This window comes from Balaenoptera physalus (assembly GCF_965194825.1).
Source record: "Balaenoptera physalus genome assembly, chromosome: 13".
Lineage (NCBI taxonomy): Eukaryota > Metazoa > Chordata > Mammalia > Artiodactyla > Balaenopteridae > Balaenoptera > Balaenoptera physalus.
In genome coordinates, this window is record NC_138892.1 from 91,366,631 (window position 1) to 91,387,604 (window position 20,974).

Sequence of the window (20,974 nt, forward strand, 5' to 3'; positions counted from 1 at the left end):
ATACTTCTTCTGTAGGTAGCAAGTCATTATTTTGACACGTATCTAATTTCCCTATTGGAATGGGAGTTCCTTTAAGGCAGGGACACATTTTTCTTCTTGGAGACTAGCCTAGCACTTCATGTTTGAGGAACTGAAGAGCAAGGGAAAAGGCCCCTCTAACTTCTTCCTTTAAACCTTCACGGATCATGAACCCTCACCCCAAAGTTCTACACTCATAATTGCTCCGTGGTCTGAAGAAAGCCTGTCTTCATTGCATGGAGTAGAAATCAGTCCAACAAGTGATTTCTTTTCTAGTGTTTTGCAGGGAAGGGTTAGTGGCTCCAGTAAATGTGGGTCCTGAATTCTCACCTAAATCTGATATTAACAAATCTGGTAGTCTTTAGTATCTTTGCTGTGATATTTCTTCAATCTGTAAGAACTCACCTAAAATATTTTAAGATAAGCTGATAAATATTATTCCATCATCCCCATTAATTAAGCGTTTTGATAGGGGCTCGATAATACAGCAAATCCATTTTGTTTCGTTTTATTTATTGAGAACAAACATGTTCAAATTCTTAATTTTTGTATGTTTTCTTTCTCCTTCAGAGAAACAAAACGTTTCTTTATTTGGGAAACCTTGAAAGTAGTTGAGCTTAAGGAAAAAATACTTAAGGAAAAAAAAGGCTCGTTATGCAGTAATAGTTTGTATTCTGTATTTCTTGTGATACCTAAAGGTGTTTTCCATATTAAAATACAAAGAACTCTAATGTGTTTCTCACAGCACTGGAGGAAACATACTACTGCATAATATCTTATTTTTGATAAGGCGTAAGCACTATACTATTCAAAAGTTAAAAAAAAATAGTCATTGGAAATAATCACAGACAATAAATTAGTGTTTATAAATTGGCAGCTTTCTTCTTGTGAGGGCTTGGGTCAGCTTTTCTTTTGCTGAATTCTATGAATTTAGATCACTTCTCTACCTTGCTTGTGTATCCCTGACCCCTCCATTTTGTCTTAGAAAATACATAATATTTTAATTGCAGAATATGATATTCTACTCACTTGAAGTTCTAATTTTTTTTGTTATCCCACCAGCAAGGAATCTACAGAATGTTGGGTACTGAAATTTCCTTTCTCCACCTAACATTCACCACTGATGTTAAGTATGTACAGAGATTTAAACAAACAAGGAATTTTTTTTTTACATTTAAAGTCATATGTATGAATGCATTTCTTACCTGACTAAGAATACGGCCACTTTTTCTTCCTATTTTCTCCACCAAATCAAAAATTGGAAAATTCCAAGTATTTAGCTGCTCCATAATTGAGTCCAAGTTATCCATGACAAGAGGTTCAGGAGCAAGAATTGGTTTGTCCTGTAATGAAGATAAAAATATTTTAACAGCGTGCAGTTTTTCTACAAAGCAATTTGCTCTTTCTGTGGTAAATTCAGTTCAACAATGGAGGTTACCTGAAATAAATGACTTTAGGGTGAATGAGTGATCTTCAAAAACAAAAAATCAAAATGAACAAAACATCGACCCCCAAGGTAAGGAGAAAAGGTCTTAATGCTGTTTCAGACCATGAATTTTACATTATTAAGTGCCTGCCTATTCCTGGTTCATACACGCTATAGAAAAATTAGATGTTTCTTTCATAAATTAACATAACTGCTTTTTAGTCTTCTGTGGAGTTCTTAAATAAAGATTCAAGTACTTCAGAACACGGAAATAGTATGCAAACTTAGCTCTATATTTTTATGTAAATTTTTCTGAGATGAGGATTCCTGGCTTACATTGAACTCTCAAAAGAAACACGAGTGGGGAGGGGGAGTAAATCACCCCTACTCTAATTGGTCCAATTTATATTACTGCTTCAAAATCAGCATTAATCCTGTAGAGTTTCAATTACTACAATTTTCAGGGATTTTAATTTAATTCACGTGATCCATGGTTTCCAAAAAACACACACCATATATGTGAGAAAACATTTTTATAACTGGTCCCAAATGAAGACATTCTTGAGTTTATTTACCAAAAAAATAGAAAATAAAAATAATGAGGATAAGGAGATATATAAGTTATTTTATCTGACAATCTCTTTGATTTAAAAGTGTAAATGGTAAATCAGGTAAAAGAAAAATGATAAGAGCAGCAATTGATAATCACATGACAGTCAACTAATTTCTACCATTGCTGCCTCCCCCAAACTAGCCAGACTCAAATGTATGCTTTTATCCTCTTTAAGTGGATCTTTTTAAACACACAAAATACGTCATCATTAAAAGATGTTTTAATGGGTAGCAAGTGTCAATGTAAACCTGGTTTAATTTAACAAGGAAAATAAATATTGGCTCACTCTCTAAATCAAGGAGGTACTAGAGAAGAACCAACAGAAGCCCTACGATAACTAATATATTTCATTTTGATTGCTTGATATTTATAAAATATTATTTTACTGATTGAAATAATTCATTTTCCTATGCATAGTTACATTTTTAGATTGGGTTAGGAAATATCTGCAATCAGTTGTGGAGATGAATACTTCTGTTTTTAATCACTAAATAATAGGACCGTTAAGATACCAGTAAGACTTGGATACAGAAAAATTACGTTGATACATATAGGGAGGGCTATAATACATGTATAACCCAAGTGACACAGATCTTCAAACCTAATGATTCAGGGATCTATTTCTAAGCCAATTCCTGTCATAGAAACCAATTTCTCAAGTAAATGAATGAGTTAAGTGATGGGGGGCTACCAGGAATATCATGGCCTCGGGAGTGTAGGTGCTGCAAGCTGATGTCTTCCTTAGAGGCTCGCTGGGGCACTCAGTCTCATCTTCGTTCTGTACAATATCACTACTATCACTGTTGTTATTGGTTTCATAATCAGAGGTAACTTGAGTGGTGTCATCTGCAATTAAAAGAGAACAGCCTATTATGAAACTTGCAAAGGAAAAAGGGGTCCCATTTAAGCGAATATTCCTAAAATGCACATGGTAGATACAGTGTTTATGGAAATACTGCTTTCATGACCTTACACACCAGGAATATAGGATTATAGGGTGGGAAAAAGCACACATTTTTTAAACGTAGTAAAATAGATGGAGTTATGATCTGTGATTTATAGGACATTCAATAATTCCTCAATAAGAATGCTCAGATCAGTAGTTCTGACCTTTTAAAAACCCTATGACTTTCAAGTTACACCTTTTTTTTAATTGAAGTATGGTTGATTTACAATGCTGTGTTCATTCCTGGTGTACAGCAAAGTGATTTGGTTAGACGTGTAGACATATTCTTTTTCAAATTCTTTTCCATTATGGTTTATTACAGGATATTGAATATAGTTCCCTGTGCTATACAGTAGAACCTTGTTGTTTATCCATCTTATATATAGTAGTTTATATCTGCTAATCCCAAACTCCTAATTTATCCCTCCCCGCATTGGTAACTTATGGTTCCCCCTTTGGTAACCATAAGTTTGTTTTCTATATCTGTGAGTCTGCTTCTGTTTTGTAAATGACTTCATGTGTATCATATAAAATCCTATGACTTTATATTTCTTTTTCCTTTATCCATGCCCAAACACATTAAACCACCTAGTAGCTGACTAGAACCTTACCTCTAGAATGGGCACATGGGTGGGAGAAATTGAGTTGACACCCAAGAACAAAGTGGTGTGTAGAACATACCAGCCATAGCATGTGCTAAAGAGCATGGCAGGTCCTATGTATCCAATCTCAATTCCTAGGGATCTGTGCTTTCTTCCGTCTCTGCCCCTCTCCACGTATCTTCCACTGCAGTCAGCACTAAACTGTGCTAACCAAAGGATCAGTCAGGTAATATCAAGTGTCTGAAGAACATGCTTCTGGGGTAAAGACCTCAGGAAGCTTCTCTTAACTGAATAAAGTGCCTGAATGAAGTTTATGGAGTGCTTGCTATGTGCCAGATACTACGGAAAGCACTTTATTTGTACTAACACATTGAATCCTCTTAACAATCCTATGAGGCAGGTTTTATTGTGTTACTATTATCCTCACTCTGCAGATAGGAAACTGAGGCACAGAAAGGCTAAGTAAATTGCCCAGGAGCATACAGCTGGTAAATTCTGTCACCAGAATTGAACTCATGAAGTCTGACTTGAGTTCCTATACTCCTGATGAAGCCTAGCTTTTTTTTCTCTCCTGTTTATTGCTTTCCATGGCCTACAAAATCTTTGCCTTTCCCTAAATCACAAAGATATCTGCCTGTGTTTTTTTTCAGAAGCTTTATTGCTGTAGCTTTTACAGTTAGGTCTGTGCTCTATCTCAGAATAATGTTTCATATGGTGTGAAGTAGGGAGTGAGATTCATTTTTTTCCAGCCCTACTAGATTGGAGAATTGGATCTTTGTTGAAAGTTCAATGACTGTATAAGTGTGGGTCTAATGTGGGCCTTTCTACTCTATTCCATTTGATTCTATTTGCCAATCCTTATGCCAGCACTACACTTTCTCCATTACTGTGGTTTAAGTCTTGAAGTCAGGAGACATATATCCTCTAACTTTGTTCTCCTTCTTCAAGATTGCTTTGGATGGTCTAGGTTTGTCATATGTCCTCATGTTGCTGGTGAATAATGGCTTTTGTTATGTAGCCTATTCCAATCAGGAGTATTTTGTAGGACATTTCCAAGGACCCATCTTTCTCCCATCTTTCTCATGCAACAGCTTTCTAGGTTAGAATCAGACACAGTCTGAAAGTGTAACTGACAAGTTTCAATCCCAGAATTTGCAGAAAAATGAAGAAGCACACTCAAAGGCCATAGCTCTGCAGGAGACCAAAGGTGATAAGGAAATACTCCCCTTATTCTATCAGCCTCAATGGAGTGAGAGATGAGGGACATAGAGAAGGGAATATTCTCACTTCAGAGAGCTACAATATCAGATAACTCTACAATATCAGATAACTCTCAGAACACAGAACTCTCTTTTTGATTTTTCCTTGCCTGTGTCCCCAGACCTTTGTCCACTGCCACAGCACACCATTCTCGTGGGCAAATAATCAATATTTTTTGAGTATCTGTCAATAAATGCTGGAGTAGATAATTAAGAAACATTCTTAGGTCACTCTATTATCCTAAAGTCTAAAGTTCATGAAAGCCATTTTTTTCTGCCTTGCAAACTTTCAGCAAACTTGGTTTTGTTAGCAAGTCCCTAGGATTGCATCAATAAAAATAAAATAATAATTATTACAGTAATTATGGCAGCAAACACTACTTACAGTGACCCAGATACTATAATAAGTGCTTTATGTGCTTTAGTAATTTAATTCTCACAATAATCCTGTTTGGTAGGTACCGTCTTTATCTCCATTCTACAGATGAAGGAACCGAGACACAGAGATTACAGGTGAGTCAGAAGTTGAATCAAGATATAAACCAGGCTCCAATGCCTATTTTTCTGAACCTCTCTGTAATACTGCCTCAAGGAAAAAGTATGTTTTCTTCCCTAAGTTTACAGTGATCTAAGCAGGGTCATTTCTCAGGGTGTGCAATGGAGATCTCCACAGAGTACCCTAAAATAGATGACCCTCCAATGTCCAAGATAAAATAACATTTCTGTAGAGTGCTATACATTATATAAAATGGCCTCTCATTTCAAAAATATATTCATTTGTGTATAGATGTATAGAAACATTTTGGACAGCTTTGCATCAAAATTTAACCTATGATTAACTCTAGGTAGTAGGATTATGGATGATTTTGATTTCCTTCATTGTCTTTTTAAATTTGTAATCTAAAAAATCAAAAACATAGGTTAACTTTTTGATCAGAAAAAAAAATCAAGTAAAGCAATTTCCACTTTGAGGAACAGAATCCAATAAAGAATTACCGGTTCTGCTGGGTGTCCGAATGGCTGCCCCACTTCTCTCCAGGGGCCCATCAGCAGGAGTCCCTTGGGAATATGGTCTGCCACAGCTGAGAAATAATGGAACAGCTGTAAGTAGGTCCTTTCTTTTCAGAAAATCATAGACACACACCATGTACACATACGTTTAGATATGTAATGATAATCAAATATTTCTACATTCTACTTATTCATTTGATGGAAAGAAATCATTTTGTTTTATACATGGATGTTGATATGTAGGATGCTTTTTTGTGTGTGGGGGGGGGAGGAGAGAGTGCTGTGTCAATACAAAGGATCAAAAACTCTGTTCAACTCTCATGCTCCTCCATGGTCTAGACCATACCTGAGGTGAAACTACTGGCAATTTTTCTTTTTTACATTATTTAGAGAATCCTGGAATAGTCTGCTACCTATTTACAGTAGTGACTTTGGAGGTGCCGATGTGTATTTGATCAAAATATATCTTTCCCAATGGAATCCCTTTGTGTCTGCTTAAAAGCCTCATTATTAGATTTATTTCTATGGGTTATGAGATTTTATGTCCAAAGAGCCCTTTAAGAATAGATTGCATACATGAAAATAAAATAATGGTAGATTAATTTTATTTTTGCCACAAAATAAAAATTATTTTTTTCAGATTGATCAGTTCCCCTGTTAAGGCTCTAAGGAAATGAATAAAGTAGACGTACATTTTGATGAAGAGTGGATGTAAAACTGACCACAAAGGTTGCTAGTTGAGAAAAACAGGCCAAGGGAGTGCCCTGTGGGTCACGGAGAAAAATGAAGGTACTAGAGAAGTGGGCAGGGTTCTTTAACAGAGGAGGCTGGAGGTTGTAGGATACTTTTGCTTTCTCAACAGTTTTGACTGTTTAATAAATTACGAAGTAACCCCACGAATGGCCTGGCAAGTTTCCTCTCTCACTTATCTTATTTAGAGACTTTATGATTAGATTTTAGTTGTTTTTCGCCTCTGGGTTCTTTCGTTCTGCCTAATATTAGAAAGGGTCTCAGAGAGTTTTTGTTTATTTGTTATTCAGCTACAGGTTACTCACTGTAAAAGGAAAAGAGAAGAGTCATATATTATAATGTAATATATTTAATATCTCATCACCTTTTCCCCCTGAATTGTGTTTATATGTGTAGTAGAGATAAGCATTTACCGGTTAGAGCATTTACATCCAAAGCAAATTTATTTTTCAAGCCTTGAATGTAAGCAGAAAGCATCACACACCAAATATTTCTAATTATGAAATCCTATCAGCCTGATTTAGGGACTCAAAAGAAAATGACAGAACCCAAGGAAAAAGCCCATAGCTGTAAATGATGGGCTTACATGTTCAGATGAAACTTGGTAAAAGTAGAGTTTATCAGTTTGAAGATTTTTCTTTGCAAGATAATACTTAAAAGGAACGTTTAAATGAGTAGTTCAAATAGACTACCTCTTTTGCCAAAAAACCAGCTTGTTGCATAGACATTACAGCGGCCAAGAGACTGGGATTCAACGCCAAATCCTTCAAGTTCAGCGGGGGAAACCACAATAATTAGTCATGTGTTTCTGGAGCTCTCTGTGCCTACATGGGTGGCTGCCTTGGCAATAATAAAACATGGTTTGAATTATAGATTTATAAAAGCCCAAACAAACAAAACGCACACTACTGGATTTATAAACATTACTGAACAAGTAGACAGTGAAATTCCCTTGTTTTTCTCCAAAACCTCTTTTATAAAAACCCCATTACATTCTTTCTGCTAAGAATACAAAAAAAAAAAATAGACTGTGGTGAGAAAAGCTAAGTGAGTGGTACATCTTTTCTGAACCTCTCTGTTCTTTTTTTAGGCGATTTATTTCTCACAAGTCTGGAGCTCACAGCGGGAGCGTCTCCCTAGAAACAAAGCGCTGGAAGCAGATGTCCTTGATGCTGGTGACTCCCCTGGGCTTCATCTGGGCTCGGGATGCACACCACAAAAAAAAAGTGTTCCTTGAGGGTGTTCCACCAAACATTAGCTCTGGGGGCAATTATTGGGTGTTAACCTAAAGAAATTGGTTCTGTGGTCAAATAGAGTCAGAAATCACCAGGTGAAACAAAACTCAAGAGGTTTTCCTTTTGCAGGACTTCTCAGAGCTTTAAATAAAGTGAGTTGTGTTGTGAATCACTAAGAGGAAACTATGACAGGCCTGTTTTACCACAGAGCATACTTTTTGGTGGGGAATAAAAGATGGGATTAACATCCCGCAGAAATTATTTTATTAAAAATGCTGTTATACAGAAGGCAGCAGAATAACTTTTGGGTGGTGGAATAACTTTTCACTCTGGTCCTGGCCAAACAAACAAACACAAACGATTTTCCCTTTGAAACTATTTGTAAAGAGAAAGGAAGGAAAAATAAAGATTATAAAAAGAAATAATCGTTTAACATAGAATTTCTGAACAAAGGATCAGAGAATGAAATTTGTGAGGCTTAAAGCTGAATTCATTGATGAAGCCTGGGTCTGTGACCCAACATTAGATATTAGAAGACTAACATCTAACTAATTTATTCAAACAGTTACCCTCATTAAGCTTAGGGGGAAAAATACCATTTTATTCAAGGCACTCTCACGATTATAACTTAGTTTTAAAACACTCAACTCTTTTCTACTTAAAAAAAGATTGTAATGCTTTAAGATCAGTTATTCAAGATAAAGCTATTACTGAAGAACAATAATATGTTAATCAGTAAGAGGAGGTATTTCTTTTTTAGTGACCATGTGGGCGAAATAGTCTTATCACGCTAGGCCCTTTTTTCTTATCCCCTGTAATAGACAACACTCTGTCATTCGGTTTCAATAGGACAGAGCAGCACAAGCAATTGCTTCACTGTATTCAGAGATCCATTTGGGTCCAGCCATAATGTGCCATGTGTTATCTGCATATTCTTAAAGTGTTAAAAAGGGAATTACAAACTTAAGATAAAAAGAAGCACCTTTAAAATCAATATAAAATCCTCCCTGGAGAACAAGTAAAAAATATCCCAACAAAATATCAAATTATACCAAATGACTTGATATGAGTTTTGAATTATATGTTTTATGCATCCTCCATCAGCAAGCAGACAAAATACACAACTTATTATTTTGTATTCTCTCCAAAGATTAACTGTTTGGACTATACGGACTCTCAAATTTCTGTTAATGGAAAAGCACTGAAAAATTAAGTTTCTATGCCAGCCTGTTCAACACAAATCACATTATTTGTACTTTCTTGTCAACTACTTTGGGCAACCTACACAGAGGTGCGTGGACTGGTGGTGACTGTTCCTAAGAGGAAAACCAGTATTAGTTTTATTATTAGTTAAACTCCAGCTAACGATATGAATTCCTTACCTGCTACATATAACAGGTGGAGTCAGGATCTGAGGAGAAAGGTCAGGGGCACTCTGAGTGTAAGTTACGACCCTGTGAGAACTTAGGCCTTGTTTGGCAGTTGCATCGGCAGATTCTGGAAACTGCACTGTAGAAATTTTGCTGACTGGGCTGCTGGCAGGGGTCCCATGGAGAGGTGAGGAAGAGGGTGAGGAAAGAGGTGAAATTTTCACTAGGGAACCTAAGAAAGAAAGAGAGTTATTAAGTCCTAAATAAATGTCTTTAAAAGGCAATATTGCAACTCTTTTTTTTTTTTAACATCTTTATTGGAGTATAATTGCTTTACAATGTTGCATTAGTTTCTGCTGTATAACAAAGTGAATCAGCTATACATATACATATATCCCCATATCTCCTCCCTCTTGCGTCTCCCTCCCTCCCACCCCTCTAGGTCATCACAAAGCACCGAGCTGATCTCCCTGTGCTATGCGGCTGCTTCCCACTAGCTATCTATTTTACATTTGGTAGTGTATATATGTCCATGCCACTCTCTCACTTCGCCCCAGCTTACCCTTCCCCCTCCCCATGTCCTCAAGTCCATTCTCTACGTCTGTGTCTTTATTCCTGTCCTGCCCCTAGGTTCCTCAGCACCAGTTGTTTTTTGTTTTTGTTTTTGTTTTAGATTCCATATATATGCGTTAGCATACAGTATTTGTTTTTCTCTTTCTCACTTCACTCTGAAAGACAGACTCTAGGTCCATCCACCTCACTACAAATAACTCAATTTCGTTTCTTTTTATGGCTGAGTAATATTCCACTGTATATATGTGCCACATCTTCTTTATCCATTCATCTGTCGATGGACACTAAGGTTGCTTCCATGTCCTGGCTACTATAAACAGAGCTGCAGTGAACACTGTGGTACGTGACTCTTTCTGAATTATGGTTTTCTCAGGGTATACGCCCAGTACTGAGATTGCTGGGTTATATGATAGTTCTATTTTTAGTTTTTTAAGGAAACTCCATACTGTTCTCCATAGTGGCTGTATCAATTTACATTCCCACCAACAGTGCAAGAGGCTTCCCTTTTCTCCACACCCACTCCAGCATTTATTGTTTGTAGATTTTTTGATGATGGCCATTCTGACTGGTGAGAGGTGATACCTCATTGTAGTTTTGATTTGCATTTATCTAAAGATTAGTGATGTTGAGCATCCTTTCATGTGTTTGTTGGCAATCTGTATCTCTGGAGAAATGTCTGTTTAGGTCTTCTGCCCATTTTTGGATTGGGTTGTTTTTTTGATATTGAGCTGCATGAGCTGCTTGTAAATTTTGGAAATTAATCCTTTGTCAGTTTCTTCCTTTGCAAATATTTTCTCCCATTCTGAGGGTTGTCTTTTTGTCTTGTTTATGGCTTCCCTTGCTGTGCAAAAGCTTTTAAGTTTCAGTAGGTCCCACTTGTTTATTTTTGTTTTTATTTCCATTTCTCTAGGAGGTGGGTCAAAAAGGATCTTGCTATGATTTATGTGATAGAGTGTTCTGCCTATGTTTTCCTCTAAGAATTTTATAGTGTGTGGCCTTACATTTAGGTCTTTAATCCATTTTCAGTTTATTTTTGTGTATGGTGTTAGGGAGTGTTCTAATTTCATTCTTTTCCATGTAGCTATCCAGTTTTCCCAGCACCACTTATTGAAGAGGCTGTCTTTCTCCACTGTATATGCTTGCCTCCTTTATCAAAGATAAGGTGACCATATGTGCGTGGGTTTATCTCTGGGCTTTCTATCCTGTTCCATTGATCTATACTTCTGTTTTTGTGCCAGTACCATATTGTCTTGATTACTGTAGCTTTTTTTATAGTCTGATGTCATGGAGCCTGATTCCTCCAGCTCTGTTTTTCTTTCTCAAGATTGCTTTGGCTATTCGGGATCTTTTGTGTTTCCATACAAATTGTGAAATTTTTTGTTCTAGTTCTGTGAAAAATGCCATTGGTAGTTTGATAGGGATTGTATTGGATCTGTAGATTGCTTTGGGTAGTATAGTCATTTTCACAATGTTGATTCTTCCAATCCAAGAACATGGTAAATCTCTCCATCTGTTTGTATCATCTTTAATTTATTTCATCAGTATCTTATAGTTTTCTGCATACAGGTCTTTTGTCTCCTTAGGTAGGTTTATTGCTAGGTATTTTATTCTTTTTGTTGCAATGGTAAATGGGAGTGTTTCCTTAATATCTCTTTCAGATTTTTCATCATTAGTGTATAGGAATGCAAGAGATTTCTGTGCATTAATTTTGTACCCTGCAACTTTACCAAATTCATTGATTAGCTCTAGTAGTTTTCTGGTAGTGTCATCAGGATTCTCTATGTATAGTATCATGTCATCTGCAAACAGTGACAGCTTTACTTTTTATTTTCTGATTTTCTGATTTTATTTTCTGATTTCTTTTTCTTCTCTGATTGCTGTGGCCTAAACTTCCAAAACTATGTTGAATAATAGTGGTGAGAGTGGACAACCTTGTCTTGTTCCTGATCTTAGGGGAAATGGTTTCAGATTTTCACCATTGAGAACGATGTTGGCTGTGTGTTTGTCATATATGGCCTTTATTATGTTGAGGAAAGTTCCCTCTATGCCTACTTTCTGGAGGGCTTTTATCATAAATGGGTGTTGAATTTTGTCAAATGCTTTTTCTGCATCTATTGAGATGATCATATGGTTTTTCTCCTTCAATTTGTTAACATCCTTTATCGCATTGATTGATTTGTGTATATTGAAGAATCCTTGCATTCCTGGGATAAACCCCACTTGATCATAGTGTATGATCCTTTTAATTTGCTGTTGGATTTTGTTTACTAGTGTTCTTGTTGAGGATTTTTGCATCTATGTTCACCAGTGATATTGGCCTGTAGTTTTTTCTTTGTGACATCTTTGTCTGGTTTTGGTATCAGGGTGATGGTGGCCTCGTTGAATGAGTTTGGGAGCGTTCCTCCCTCTGCTATATTTTGGAAGAGTTTGAGAAGGATAGGTGTCAGCTCTTCTCTAAATGTTTGATAGAATTCACCTGTGAAGCCATCTGGTTCTGGGCTTTTGTTTGTTGGAAGATTTTTGATCACAGTCTCAATTTCAGTACTTGTGATTGGTCTGTTTATATCTTCTATTTCTTCCTGGTTTAGTCTTGGAAGGTTGTGCTTTTCTAAGAATTTGTCCATTTCTTCCAGTTTGTACATTTTATTGGCATACAGTTGCTTGTAGTAATGTCTCATGATCATTGGTATTCCTGCAGTGTCAGTTGTTACTTCTCCTTTTTCATTTCTAATGCTGTTGATTTGAGTCGTCTCCCTTTTATTCTTGATGAGTGTGGCTAATGGTTTATCATTTTTGTTTATCTTCTCAAAGAACCAGCTTTTAGTTTTATTGATCTTTGCTATCATTTCCTTCATTTCTTTTTCACTTATTTCTGATCTGATATTTACGATTTCTTTCCTTCTGTTAACTTTGGGGTTTTTTTGTTCTTCTTTCTCTAATTGCTTTAGGTGTAAGGTTAGGTTGTTTACTTGAGATGTTTCTTGTTTCTTGAGGTAGGAGTGTATTGCTATAAACTTCCCTCTTAGAACTGCTTTTGCTGCATCCCATAGGTTTTGGGTTGTCGTGTTTTCATTGTCATTTGTTTCTAGGTATTTTTTGATTTCCCCTTTGATTTCTTCAGGAATCTCTTGGTTATTTAGTAGTGTATTGTTTAGCCTCCATGTGTTTGTATTTTGTACAGATTTTTTCCTGTAATTGATATCTAGTCTCATAGCGTTGTGGTTGGAAAAGATACTTGATATGATTTCAATTTTCTTGAATTTACCAAGGCTTGATTTGTGACCCAAGATATGATCTATCCTGGAGAATGTTCCATGAGCACTTGAGAAGAATGTGTATTCTGTTGTTTTTGGATGGAATGTCCTATAAATATCAATTAAGCCCATCTTGTTTAATGTATCATTTAAAGCTTATGTTTCCTTACTTATTTTCATTCTGGATGATCTGTCCATTGGTGAAAGTGGGGTGTTAAAGTCCCCTACTATGATTGTGTTACTGTCGATTTCCCCTTTTATGACTGTTAGTATTTGCCTTATGTATTGAGGTGCTCCTATGCCGGGTACATAAATATTTACAATCGTTACATCTTCTTCTTGGATTGATCCCTTGATCATTATGTAGTGTCGTTGTTTGTCTCTTGTAATAGTCTTTATTTTAAAGTCTATTTTGTCTGATATGAGAATTGCTACTCCAGCTTTCTTTTGATTTCCATTTGCATGGAATATCTCTTTCCATTCCCTCACCTTCAGTCTGTATGTGTCCCTAGGTCTGAAGTGGGTCTCTTGTAGACAGCATATATATGGGTCTTGTTTTTGTATCTATTCAGCTGGTCTATGTCTTCTGGTTGGAGCATTTAATCCATTTACATTTAAGGTAGTTATCCATACGTATGTTCCTATTCCCATTTTCTTAATTGTTTTGGGTTTGTTATTGTAGGTCTCTTTGTTCTCTTGTGTTTTCTGCCTAGAGAAGTTCCTTTAGCATTTGTTGTAAAGCTGGTTTTGTGGTGCTGAATTCTCTTGCTTTTGCTTGTCTGTAAAGGTTTTAATTTCTCTGTCAAATCTGAATGAGATCCTTGCTGTGTAGAGTAATCTTGGTTATAGGTTTTTCCCTTTCATCAGTTTAAATATGTCCTGTCACTCCCTTCTGGTTTGCAGAGTTTCTGCTGAAAGATCAGCTGTTAACCTTATGGAGATTCCCTTGTATGTTATTTGTTGGTTTTCCTTTGCTGCTTTTAATATTTTTTCTTTGTATTTAATTTTTGATAGTTTGATTAATATGTGTGTTTGCATGTTTCTCCTTGGATTTATCCTGCATGGGACTCTGCACTTCCTGGACTTGATTATTTCCTTTCCCATATTAGGGAAGTTTTCAACTATAATCTTTTCAGATATTTTATCAGTCCCTTTCTTTTTCTCTTCTTCTTCTGGGACCCCTATAATTCGAATGTTGGTGCATTTAATGTTGTCCCAGAGGTCTCTGAGACTGTCCTCAATTCTTTTCATTCTTTTTCTTTATTCTGCTCTGCAGTAGTTATTTCCACTATTTTATCTTCCAGGTCACTTATCTGTTATTCTGCCTCAGTTACTCTGCTGTTGATTCCTTCTAGAGGATTTTTAATTTCATTTATTGTGTTTTTCATCATTGTTTGCTCTTTAGTTCTTCTAGGTCCTTGTTAAACGTTTCTTGTATTTTCTCCTTTCTATTTCCACGATTTTGGATCATCTTTACTGTCATTATTCTGAATCCTTTTTCAGGTAGACTGCCTATTTCCTCTTCATTTGTTAGGTCTGGTGGGTTTTTACTTTGCTCCTCCATCTGCTGTGTGTTTTGCTGTCTTTTCATTTTGCTTAACTTACTGTGTTTGGGGTCTCCTTTTAGCAGGCTGCACGTTCGTAGTTCCCATTGTTTTTGGTGTCGGCCCCCAGTGGCTAAGGTTGGTTCAGTGGGTTGTATAGGCTTCCTAGTGGAGCGGACTGGTGCCTGTGTTCTGTTGGATGAGGCTGGATCTTGTCTTTCTGGTGTGCCGGACCACATCTGGTGGTGTGTTTTGGGGTGTCTGTGACCTGATTATGATTTTAGACAGCCTCTCTGCTAATGAGTGGGGTTGTATTCCTGTCTTGCTAGCTGTTTGGCACAGGGTGTCCAGCACTGTAGCTTGCTGGTCGTTAAGTGGAGATCTCTGGGAGAGCTTTCGCCATTTGATATTACGTGGAGCTGGGAGGTCTCTGGTGGACCAATGTCCTGAACTCGGCTCTCCCACCTCAGAGGCACAGGTCAGACACCCAGCTGGAGCACCAAGACCCTTTCAGCCACACGTCTCAGAATAAAAGGCAGAAAAAAAGAAAGAAAGAACAAAATAAAATAAATTTATTTTTAAAAATTTAAAAAATTATTAAAAAGAAAAAAAAAGAAAGAAAGAAAGAAGAGAGCAACCAAACCAAAAAAGAAATCCACTAATGATAACAAGTGCTAAAAACTATACTAAAGAAAAAAAAAAGAACGGACAGACAGAACCCTACGACAAATGGTAAAAGCAAAGGTATACAGACAAAGTCACACCAAGAAGCATACACATACACACTCATAAAAAGAGAAAATGTAAATATATATATATATATATAAAATAAAAAACCGAAGAGAGCAACCAAATCAATAAACAAATCTACCATTGATAATAAGCTCTAAATACTAAACTAAGATAAACATAAAACCAGAAACAAGTTAGATGCAGAAAGCAAACCCCAAGTCTACAGTTGCTCCACTGCCTCAATTTTGGCTTGATTAATTGTCTATTCAGGTATTCCACAGATGCAGGGTTCCTCAAGTTGCTAGTGGGGATTTAATCCACTGCTCCTGAGGCTGCTGGGAGAGATTTCCCTTTCTCTTCTTTGTTTGCACAGCTCCTGGGGTTCAGCTTTGGATTTGGCCCCGCCTGTGTGTGTAGGTCACCTGAGGGCGTCTGTTCTTCGCTCAGACAGGACGGGGTTAAAGAAGCAGCTGATTCGGGGGCTCTGGCTCACTCAGGCCGGGGGGTGGGAGGGGTACGGAATGCAGGGCAAGCCTGCGGCAGCAGACACCAGCATGACGTTGCAACAGCCTGAGGCACGCCCAAAATTGCAACTCTTAAGCTTCACCTTGGACTCCTTTTAACTCAGTAAGGACCGGGAGAGTACTCAGGCCACTGGGCCAACCTCCTGTGTGTGCTACCATCTGCAGACAGGATGCACAGTGGGGGCATCTCCACAGCATGAAATACGAGGGATGAATCATCATGAAAAATCAGTGGCAATGTTGGCAAGTTCAGTTAAAGCCTTGGTGTCCTGGAGTAACTTCAAGACAGAAGGATATTATTATTATTATTATTTTAATTTTTAGGGCTTCCCTGGTGATGCAGTGGTTAAGAATCTGCCTGCCAATGCAGGGGACATGGGTTTGATCCCTGGCCCAGGAAGATCTCACATGCCGTGGAACAACTAAATCCGTGCGCCACAACTACTGAGCCTGAGCTCTAGAGCCCGAGAACCACAACTACTGAGCCTGCATGCCTAGAGCCCATGCTCCACAACAAAAGAAGCCACGACAGTGAGAAGCCCATGCACCACAACGAAGAGTAGCCCCCACTCGCCGCAACTAGAGAAGCCCATGTGCATCAACGAAGACCCAACATAGCCAAAAATAAAAACAAATAAATATTTATTGGCATACAGTTGATTTACAATGCTGTGTTAATTTCAGGTGTACAGTAAAGTGAATCAGTTATATATATACATATATACACTCTTTTTCTTTTTTTAGATTCTTTTCCCATATAGGCCATTACAGAGTATTGTGTTCCCTGTGCTAAACAGCAGGTTATTATTAATCTACTTTATGTATAGTAGTGTGTATATATCAGTCCCAATCTACCAATTTATCCCTCCCCCACTCACCCCTGGTAACCATAAGTTTGTTTTCTACATCTGTGACTCTACTTCTGTTTTGTAAATAAGTTCATTTGTACCCTTTTATTTAAGATTCCACATATAAGTGATATGATATGATATTTGTCTTCTGCAGAAGGATATTATTTTCTCCTCCCATTTTTGTTTCTTCTTGGCATTCTGACCTGATGATATCAATAGTTAACAATTTCTCATGTGTTTGCCCTCTCTTGGGTTGTGAGGTTTTTTAGCAGCAATAGGATCTGCCACTGTTTTCAACATTAATGTATCTGGAGCAGAGTTTTTTTAGCAGGCATTGGTTGCTTAAAATATGTCAAGGAAGAAGATACATTTTTGAGAGGGAACTGGCTTTATTAACCATCCACGCTTTCAGTGAAACTACTTTTTGTGCGTCAAACAGTACTTTGATCAGCATCGTTTCTGAAGGAAACATTTAAAAATGGAATATGATCCATTTCAGATCAAACAAGAGGCCTCAAGCTCAAATTATAAGTGTGGATATTTTTGCCAAACTGTGTTTACTCTTGATTGTGAAAATTTTACAAAACGCTGGCTTTGATTTCCAAGTGCTGAGGTTTGAGGACGGGATGCTGTCTTTTGAAGTTACTCTCTCCAAACACAGAGAAGGCAGCCTGCACTAAAACTGAAGAAAAGAGAGAAAACACTTCTGAACAACTACCTGCTTACTAATTTTCATGATTGCCTGGCTGAACAATCTACTGTAAAGCAAATGAAATGAAATCATTAAAAGTCATTTTCCTGTTGCTCACCACTCCAGGGAAATGTACAGCCAGAAACATTCACATCATTGAATAATATGTGTGATGACCTGGCAGCTGGCCTACTTTGCTTCCAGTGCCCAGTTCTCTCAAAAGTTTTATTTGGGGGGCTTCCCTGGTGGCGCAGTGGTTGAGAATCTGCCTGCCAATGCAGGGGACACGGGTTCGAGCCCTGGTCTGGGAAGATCCCACATGCCACGGAGCAACTAGGCCCGTGAGCCACAATTACTGAGCCTGCACGTCTGGAGCCTGTGCTCTGCAACAAGAGAGGCCGCGATAATGAGAGGCCCGCGCGCCGCGATGAAGAGTGGCCCCCACTTGCCGCAACTAGAGAAAAGCCCTCACACAGAAACGAAGACCCAACACAGTCATAAATAAATAAATAAATAAATAAAAATAAAAAAAAAAAAAGTTTTATTTGTCACACCCAGAGGTTTTCTGGTCCACTGATGGACCAGGCTTGTTGATGGACTTTTGTAATGTTTAAGTTTCTTGTTGGCACTGTTATTTCTTGTTTTGTTTGCTTTAAAAGATGAGAAATTGTACTCTTCCTTTGATTAAATGTGGAGGCCAACTACCCTTCCTAGTCCTTTTCTCAATATTTCTATTGATTTCTGATCAACAGATCAATCCCCTGCCTTATACTTAACAAATGAAACCACTTAGACTCAGGAAGATTAACCTTCCCAGGGTCACAGTGAGAGTAAATAGGAGAATATGGAGTGAGCCCAGCTATTCTTGGTAAACTGTGCTTTATGAGCCCATTATTCTATCAGAAACTGCCCAAGGAGGGAGAAAAATTCATTACCTCTAAGGCTGCCTCTGTTTTGCTCTTTACAATGACATGCCTTACGGTTTTTGTTTTTATTTCTATTTCTATTGAAAAGATTTAGCTATTTTACCAAAGACACCGATGAACCTTCTCATTACATAATTTCCTGAGCCAAAAGAATATTAAGTTCATTGGATTTTTAACTCAAAGTTTCCCACCCAACCTATCATTGTGTGCAGCAAGTACACAAGTTACAGGTGTGCTGTGAAGTACTAATGGCTGTAAATTTTTTAAAAAAGAAAGATCTTATTTGGATGCTCCAGAATAAATTTAATTTTTAATATTATCTCTAACATTCTATAATTAGATTTTCTTATTATAATTTTATAAAATAAATACAATTTTTCACCAAACTCTAAATCCCTTCCCATTTCTCCACTGCTATATAACATTATCATATTCACACATATTATTCCACATATATATGTGCTCTCATGTAAGAAAGGATGGAAAGGGCTAGTTTATTTATTTTTAAAAAATTATTTATGTATGTATCTATGTCTGCGCTGAGTGGCATGCGGGATCTTAGTTCCGCGACCAGGGATTGAACCTGTGCCCTGTGCAGTAGAAGCACAGAGTCCTAACCATTGGACCGCCAGGGAATTCCCAGGGCTAGTTTAATTTAGACTATTTATTAAATTAAGGCCGACTGAGTCTCCAGATAATCTTAGACAAGCAGCTTAACCATTAAGGAGCTGGATGCTGGTACAATGTGGTTTAAAGGATATCAAGGTATTTGCACAGAGTATCTCAATGATTTGTTCATTTAACAAATATTGATTGTGTGCCCGATTCCAGGGAGTAAAGGATGTGGTAGTGAATGAAATAAAATCCCCTGCTCTTATGGAGCTTTCAGGGGAGACAGAAACTAGAAAAAGAAGAAAAGGAGAAGGAGGAAGAAGAAGGAAAAGAGAGGAGGAGAAAGAAAAAGTTGGGGAGTTCTAAGCAATATAAAGAAAAAATAATGCAGAGGGTAGAGGACAGAGAAGGACAGAATGCACTAAGGGTAAAATCTGAACGCTTGATGAAATAAGGAAGACATTTAGACAAGTATCGGGGAAAGCATGTTCCAGAAAGAGGGACCTACCTGGGGGGTGTCAGAGGATCAGTCAGGAGGTCAATGTGACTGCAGCTTAGCAACGAGGAAGTAGAGGGGCAGGGAACGTGGTCAGAGAGGTTGCTGGCAAGGCTGTGTGGGGCGCCCAGGTCAAGGCTAGGTTTTCATTGCTGCGTCTGAGACTCCTGACAGGCATTGCTTTAGGCAATTCCTTAATTATTCTGATAACTAATTGTGAGTTTGGGGATAGTTTTCTATCACTTTTTAAGAGTAGTTGAAAGCCCGTGGGAACACCATCCACTTCTGTCTTGACACAATATATTTTCTGAAGGTAATTTATGAGAGGAGTGATTTTCTTCATTGCTAATTTTTAATAGCTGCCAGCTGATCCTCTCAGAGATGTGCAATTCACTCTTAAAACACAAATTTAAAAATCCACTGATGATTAGAGTTCTTGGAACTCATGGATTAACTAACTTAAACAAATAAGCAGAACTTCAGACTCCAGACTTACTGCCTGGGATGAAATTTAAAATAAACCTTGTAACAGAGGAAAAGCGCTTTGCTTTTGCAGTGCTGTTAGGCTACATATTTTGAACGCTCCTAACAAGCAGGGGTCTTGGCAACACCATGAAGAGCGGGGGTATTTTTATTCTGTAGGTGAGAAGATAAAGGTATAAACATATAAATTTCTTTTTTCTCAAGCCAAACTATTTCTCACAGTGTGCCTTATCATGGTTTACCTAAAGTTTTAAAAAACAGAAAGGGTTAGGAATGCCGTAGGAAATGGCCATATATTTACATATATTAGTCTTCAAATAGATGGAGAGGTATAAGTGCAGATAATAACCAAATACTCTTTCTAGAAAGGAGAGACTGCAAATAAAATTATTTCACAGGAACAGCATATTCTTGTAAGTCTTCAAAAACAATTATTCTCTAAGATTTTTTAAAGTGTAGTCATGTCTAAAGTTAGAGAGATGAAGTTTATGACCTTTGAAGTTTCACCCAACCTTCTGTTACACACACACATCTATACATTCATACACACACACACACACGTGAAGGACCTCTGATGAATACTCATGCTCTCAAACATATTTATCTTCATTTTCTATTTGAATAACTTTAAGAGACTCCAGGAAAAAGACACAGCACATGAAATACAAACTTTTGGATGGTTCAGACCACCCTAATGTGAAATACTTAAAATTAAAACATTTAAAAATTAAAAATATGACTTTAAAAAGTTCTAAAGTACCAACTCCTTTGAGTAATTGCATCTTTAATTCCTTGCTCCTGAGAACAGGAGAAAATGTGTATCAAGACACAAGGAATGTTGGGCAATCAAAAGGAGATGATAAATAATACTGGAGGGAAATGATTTAAGTGAATCCATCTGTCTGTGTTGTAAAACTCAGTTTTAGTTGAACGAAAAAGGGACTAGTATGTCTGATAAATACATGCCTCTTTTCCACGCCCACAGGAAAATAGACAGCCCTAATATTTTTCCAAAACAAAAAAGTATCTAAAGTATAGAGATTCAAAAAAAAAAAAAA

The 20,974-nt window shown here is 37.3% G+C and overlaps 1 protein-coding gene across 1 annotated transcript in view; it reads right to left on the reverse strand.

Annotated features, from left to right (window-relative positions):
* PDE3A (phosphodiesterase 3A) overlaps nucleotides 1-20,974 on the reverse strand; it is a 310,755-nt gene that overhangs the window by 28,325 nt on the left and 261,456 nt on the right. Inside the window, exons 6-9 of the mRNA XM_082421065.1 lie at nucleotides 9,243-9,462; nucleotides 5,861-5,946; nucleotides 2,749-2,903; nucleotides 1,224-1,361 (exon numbers count right to left, since the gene is read on the reverse strand). Of these exons, the coding sequence (XP_082277191.1) occupies nucleotides 1,224-1,361; nucleotides 2,749-2,903; nucleotides 5,861-5,946; nucleotides 9,243-9,462 (599 nt within the window). The remainder of the gene's footprint in view (nucleotides 1-1,223; nucleotides 1,362-2,748; nucleotides 2,904-5,860; nucleotides 5,947-9,242; nucleotides 9,463-20,974) is intronic.